Source organism: Dipteris shenzhenensis, chromosome 5, assembly GCF_047967505.1.
Source record: "Dipteris shenzhenensis isolate YYH24624 ecotype China chromosome 5, Dip_SZ_1.0, whole genome shotgun sequence".
In the NCBI taxonomy this organism is placed as follows: domain Eukaryota; kingdom Viridiplantae; phylum Streptophyta; class Polypodiopsida; order Gleicheniales; family Dipteridaceae; genus Dipteris; species Dipteris shenzhenensis.
Genome location: NC_141600.1, coordinates 40,673,033 through 40,680,026, shown reverse-complemented (window position 1 = coordinate 40,680,026; position 6,994 = coordinate 40,673,033). Strand labels below are relative to the sequence as shown.

The 6,994-nt window shown below is 47.8% G+C and overlaps 1 protein-coding gene across 1 annotated transcript; it reads right to left on the bottom strand.

Moving 5' to 3' along the window:
- Positions 1 to 213: 213 nt before the first annotated feature.
- LOC147902022 (inactive leucine-rich repeat receptor-like serine/threonine-protein kinase At1g60630) lies at positions 214 to 4,812 on the bottom strand. The gene is made up of 2 exons (XM_087374405.1): positions 3,512 to 4,812; positions 214 to 844 (listed from the first exon to the last, which is right to left on the bottom strand). Exons 1-2 carry the CDS (start codon positions 4,810 to 4,812, stop codon positions 214 to 216), a joined length of 1,932 nt encoding a protein of 643 aa, XP_087230531.1.
- Between the last annotated feature and the right edge of the window lie 2,182 nt (positions 4,813 to 6,994).

Below are 6,994 nucleotides of genomic sequence, written 5' to 3'. Positions count from 1 at the left end.
TCAAGCAATAAATTGGGTTGATCGAAAGATTTGCTGTTGAACTGAACAGATTTGTTGCATTTTGATCATCGATTGTGCAGATGTAGCTCACAGAATAAGGGTTTGTAAGCTCAATCAATCGAATTCCTCACGTAACTTTGTGTTTGTTCATGGCCTGCTTTCTGCAGAAATCGACTCCGAAGTACCAGGCCAACTGGACTACGGCGTTACACTTTATTCGGATACCACAGGAGTAGCTTCATCGGAGCTTGCGTTTTGAGACATATTCATGTCCCTGATCTCTTCAATCCGCTTCAGAATTTGGCTGATCTTCGGTCTTTCACTCGGAGAATACGATACACATTCCATTGCAATGTGTAGTAGCGCCATCATCTCCGCCTGATGTTGTGGAGTTCCCAACGATGCCCCCAGCTGAAAATCGAACACTTCTGTCGTCCATTCTGCCTCTGTTATCGATCTCACATACTGGGGAAGGTCCCGTCCCTGCTTTGCCTCCCCATCCTGGCTGTAATACGACGGTAGCTTTCCTGTAAGAAGCTCTAGTAGCAGCACCCCGAACCCATGTACGTCTGTCTTGTGCGAGAGCTTATCGGAGGAGAGATATTCCGGCGATCTGCAGGCAACCATGCAGCTGGCAGAAATGGAGCTACCCAAGAGGGGGACTAGTCCGAAGTCGGCAACGCGGGCCTGCATGTCTTCGTCGAACAAGATGTTGGTGGACTTAATGTTGCCGTGAGGGATCTTATGGGACTTGCATTCGCGGTGAAGGTAGGTGAGGCCATGGGCTACCGATCGGGCGATCTTGAGGCGGGATTTCCAGGCCAAAGGAGCTCGTTTCTTTTGGCTCTGCTTATCTGCATTATGAGAAGGAAGGAAATGATCATTAAGAAAGAAATGTTGTCTATGAACCATTGCCAACATGAACTCACAAATGGCAGCACAGCAGCGCGTTTCCAAGATCTCTAACGTTACTTACTAGCATGCAGTAAAACCCATTCGGTCAATGAGCTACCAGCAGCAGCGACTCTCCGCCGTGTACTCTGGCTAATAATGCTTATTAGAAGCCTCACGATCTCGTGGAATCCTGACCTCCTTCCTCACCATGCAACATGCGTCATGTGCTAAATCTACTGTGTAGTGAACTGATCTCAAAGCCTAATTAACGATGAACTCGTTCCCAATCTCTTCCTTTTCACCTTTACTGAGCTTGCAATTTTTAACACGATTGCAGGGGGACAAGTCGTCGTTGTATCAGAAACGAGTGAAAAGTGAATAAAAGCTGATTCTCTCTCTCTCTCTCTTACCCTTTTTGCTCTTGTTCTTGGCTTGGTTCCCTCAATATAAATCTTCCCTCATGAACCTTAGAGTTCTTTTTTGTGTCCAATTAATCTTCAAGGAAGGGGGAAGAGATCCGGAAATAGAGGCAGTTTAAGAAGTCTAAAGCGATGGCAACAGGTTGAGCTGTTACTATTCAAAATAAGACCTGATTAAGGTCTAAATAACACACACACGCACTTACCGTGATGCGAAGAGACACACACCCCTTCGTATCTATCTCTCACAACTATGTAAACTGTTCACGCATTTATGCGCACGAACCTGATTTCTATATGGTATCAGAGGCCGGCTGGTGCCCAAACCATCCACGCTTTCTCGCAAACAATGGCCTTCTAGTCCTCCTCGCACAGCATGGAGATGGAGGCTCAGACAATCTAGTCTTGCTCAAGTCCAAAATCAAAGGACCTGTAGATAACACAGACCTGCAATGCCCTAAAGACGGCACCCACAAATGCAGACAACAAACAGGGAATGAACCCTGAAGACGTGGCTGAAGGTGACGACCTGGCCACACACATGGAAGGCCTCCTCCCGCAAATAAGAGGAGAACAAGGGCACAAACTTCCATCCTCAAACACCGATCTGAAGACCCTCAACAAAGGGCAAGAGGGCCTCAACAAAGGGCAAGAGGGCAATGACCCCAATGGCCACCTCCCGCCACAAACAGGAGCAGAATGGGGCGAAAAAATGCCCCCTCGCCTAAAACGGCGAATTGGTGGAGACCACTACGATTCTAATGCTATCATCATCGATGCGAAGCCCAAGGTCGATCCTCAATTGAGGAAAAAGGCCTCTTCGATGCGAAGCCCCACGATTAAGACACCCTTTCACCCCGGTGAGAAAGGGGATCTTAATGCAACATCTATCGTTAAAGAAGGAGACGCAGATTTGAAGGATGACCGCCAAGATGCATCAGCCACCATAAATCCTACGTATACTGCAGATGGCGATCATACGAATGATCCTGGCAATGAAATTGAAGAACACGACAAAGGAATTGATCCCAAAGATCCAAGCCATCGTGATCCGCATCATTGCATGTTCGCACCGGAGAGAGACTCCAGTGATGATAAATCTGTTGAGCTTGATGCACCAGACAGAGACTACAACGAAGAAGCAGATGGAGCCTTGGACGCAGCAGTCGCAGATCAAGACCATGATGAGGGCGATGATGCCAATGAAGAACCTGGAGATTTTGTGAGAAGGGCTCAACGAATCCTGATGGCATTGATCCGGACTGTCAAGAAACAATTGAACAACACACGGGACACACTGTTGTTGATAATGATAATCTCTCAGACACAGATCAAGTAGCGGCTGAAATCAGCACCAAAGTGGGTAAAGGAAACAAGGATGACAAATCCGCTGAAGCAGAAAAGGCTGACTATCTACTTCAACGAGAAGCATATCCTACTCCACCAGTTGACCAAAAAGTATCAACAAGATGATGGAGATAAAGCTGTACCTGCAGACTTCTTTCAGTTCTCTCGCTTGAGGGGGAGAACTAGTGAACAAGCTCAAGAACACAAAGTTGAAGATCAACTGCGTTATGTAGAAACCAAAATGAAGACTAAAATCTTCATGATGATAATCATTCACGCTGTGTTGGATCCTGGCTGAAGCATTGCATTGCATGATTATGATTGTAAATACTCTATAGCATATAATTGGCGACTCACCTCCAAGTGAAAATTGGTGATATACACACATCAAGTTCTCACTCTATTACTCTTCAAGACCTTATCAGTCTTAAAGGGGAGTATTGAAACTCGGCAGTTGCCGTGATGCGAAGAGACACACCTCTTCGTATCTATCTCTCACAACTATGTAAACCGTACGAACTTACCGTGATGCGAAGCGACACACCTCTTCGTATCTATCTCTCAGAACTATCGAAACCGTTCACGGATCAATCAATACAACAATTCATTCTACCTATGCGCACTAACCTGATTTCTATCGTTACAACACTTCACATCCACATCCAGGATTCCTCTCTCTAGTCTCTCTCTCTCTCTCTCACACACACACACACAGTTTACATGCTCCCATCTCTCTCACACCCACAGATTCACAGATTAAACATGACGCTTGAAATTCGCGAGAAACAATCGTCGATTGTACTTACAAGGAGGCTGACGACAAATGCAGTGAGAGGAGCTTATTAGTAAACTCACCGTGGAGTAGAGAGAAAAGGCTGCCGTTGGGCATATAGGAATAGACGAGGAGCTTCTCATCCTTGGCGTAGTAATAGGCCAAAAGGGGCACCAGGTTGGGGTGGTGGAGGCGTCCCAGGAGCTGTGTCTGTTGCTCAAACTCCTTCTTCTTGCACTCGCTGAAAGGGTTGCCAAGCCTTTTCACCACAACAGGCATCCCCCTCTCCAGCACTGCTTTGTATGCTGTGCCTGAGGCGCTCTTCCCCAGTAGTTCTGCTGATGCCCCTAGCAAATCCTCAAGCCCAAACGCCTGCCCCTTCATCACCTGATCACTCACCAACACCAGCTTGCCCCTCTCCTCATCCAATGCCCCTGGACTATCACTCGCTGTTGATGAAGGCGTATCCTTCGACGCCTGCTCGTCCTGCTCCTCACCGTGTTTCTTTCTTCCAGCTTCCTTCCCCTCCTTTCCCTTCTTCGTCTTCCTCTTCCCCGCCCCTGACTTCCTCCTGTAATGCCATAAGAACGCGAGCGTTATCAGCAACAGCACCGCGATGTCGCCTACCACTATACCCATGATCTCCCCGGCCAACGGGGTTGAACTACCCGAGCAGGTTACATTCAACGGGGAGCCGCACAGGTCTGTGTTGTTAAGGAACGACGAGGCGTTGAAGACGTGCTGCATGACGCCGGTGGTCGGGATCCGTCCACTCAGCTGGTTATAAGATAGATTTAAGACGCGCAGAGTGGGTTGATCAAAAGCTGGGATGGAGCCGGTGAGGGAGTTGTTCTCTAGGCTGAGCACGTGCAGTTGGGGAAGAGAAGAGAGGGAATCTGGGATGGATCCGGAGAGATGGTTGTCAGCAAGGTTAAGGACGTTGAGGCGGGGAGTGTTGGGGAAGATGTCGGGGATGGAGCCATCGAACCGATTGCCTTGGAGCCAGATAGCTCGACAGAAGTTGCTACTGAGCTTGGGAAGATTGCCGGAGAGGGAGTTGTCCTTGAGGCTGAGCTTCCTGAGCTTGTCGAGGCGACTGAGCGAATCATCTGGGATGGTGCCTTGCAGGTGCATCGACTCCAGAATCAAATTCCATACACGGCCTTTGTTGCATTGCACTCCTCTCCACTCCAATCCAATGCAAGGATCGTTTCCTTTCCAGCTCTGCGCGAGCTCTTGCCCGTAGTCTACCGCGTTCATGAAGTTGATCAGACCCTGGCCATCTGCAATATCTGCCCTTACGGTACATATCGTGAAGGAGCAAATTAGCTGGAGTAACAACCATATCAAGCTATATCGTAAGCTCCGAACTTTGAGCATCGTCCCCCATCGCCATCGGATCGCTATCGATGCTTTACTACCTCTTGTCCAACTCCTTCGCTCCTCGCTTTGGCCAACGGAATCGAATGACCCAACGTGCGCTTGCGAAATTTCGTCTCTTATGTCCTCTGAATGCATTGTCATCCGAGCACCAGGCCTCACAAATTGTCGGAAGCCATCAGTTGATCAGGGAAACCTAATTCTTGCGCCCCTCCTCCTCGATCATATGCCCTCCTTACGGATGTGATGAGCACCTCGTATTGAGCTAGGTACGCGCTTCTGGTGAGCCTCCTGAAATCTCTATAATATTCTTTACAACTACAAGGGCGGAGCTGAGTTTTCGGAGAGGTTTACTGTAAGACGTCACTCCTCTGCTGTTTGCCTACAGCTCGCAATCGAGCTTCTAAGCTGTAATCTAGCTTCTATGTGAGTACCTACAGCGCTAAGAGACAGCCTTTGCGATCTAGGCGAAACCCCGTCATGCGATGCGCGTCGACGCCGTAAGATAGACGATTAATAAAGCCCAGAAACGGATTACAGTAAGCCGACGGGTCACTGATTGGCGGAAAGGACACAGAAAGGTGCATCATGGAGGGTGAGGGAACCACAGAAAGCAGAGATGGGATGATGGGAAGGGCCAATGCTGTAGCTGTAAACGAAAGGGAGCCGTCCAAAGACGAGAAAGTAAACGTTTTGGAAGGAGCTAACAAGGCCTTGAGGCCGGCAAGCTGCATCGAAGCCATCGGTTGGCTTTGTCTTCCCCCCCTTAATCTCCTTCATTAATCTCCCTAATCCTCATTATGCAAGGCCCTGTTTCCACGACTCGCCCGTGCGACCCCTTCCGAAATGGGGGTGCCTCCATGCATGGCTCACGGAGACGGGACATGTGCCTGGCATTTAGGCCACACCGAGGATTGGAAAGTGACCCCCACGAAGATGGGACACGTGCCTCGCATTTAGGCCACACCGAGAACTTGAAAAACCTTCGATTGTCATGGATAATGACAAGGGCAGGCTAACAAAGCGAGGAAAGTGAACAAAGCCGGCTGCAGAAAGGTCCGGTTGCTAGGTGTGCAAATGGACCGACCATTTTTTGAAATGTTCCATCTACCACCAGGGTACTCACATTGCCACCGCATAATTAATCGTGGGAACTCATGCGCAGGGTCATTGTGCACAAGGGTGCACACATTTGAGCCCCATGGAAACAAACCCCAAGCTTACTTTCCCTTTAATGTTTTAGTATTAGTCGAAGAAATATATCATAAGATTGCCAATAAATAGCCTTCCTTATTAAACTATTAAAATGCTTGGTTTTAAGTTCCACATTGTTTGTCCATCTCTCTCAAAGTTGTTTAAATGCCTATGAGTTTCCGGCCCTATCTCTTTCAATGTTCATTGAATTCCTATGAGTTCTTACATCTCGCCATCATAAGAGACCTCTTCACAAGGGTGTAGTCCTTTAATGGTATTTTCTTAAGGTGATAAAAACCCCTTCTTCAAACAACAATGAAATTCACATCCTAATAAATGGAATTCAAATCTTCTAAGGCCATAAATGGAGATTAAAAACCATTAAGTTTGAAAGGTATTTTTAGGTGGCCAATAAGGGTGCAAAACATACACATTATAAAATATGCATATGAAAAACCCAATAATGTAAAATTAGGTAGGAGTGTCAGTCTCACAGTGCAAAACAACATTTGCATATCTTGATCTCTCCATAGCCAGCTAAGCCAACCAAGTGGTGCAACATCTAGCTCATCGAAAGTGTTGAGTAGGATCCAGTGTAAAAACTAAGAAGGGAAGATAATTATGAAAGCGTAGGTCATTCAACAAAGTAGAGTTACAAATATTAGCCCATGCTTCTTAAGATTACCAACATTTTGTAAGAGAGCCTCATAAGGAATGGATTAGGGAAGGCTTAGTGGGCTAATACAAGGGGCTTGTAGGGTGCCAAGGAGGCCTAACCAGCCCAACCTAGGTGGGTTAAGCCCACAATTGAGCCCACCTCTCCCCCCATCAATGAGGGGAGCGGGCCACTTTTTGATATTCGAATTTTCAAATCTTGAATATGCCTCCCCCTCCCTCCTCTCTCTCCACCTCCCTTCCTCCAGGCCTCCCCCTCCCTCCTCTCTCTCCACTTCCCTCCCTCCTCCTCCAATCCCTCTCCCTCACGTCC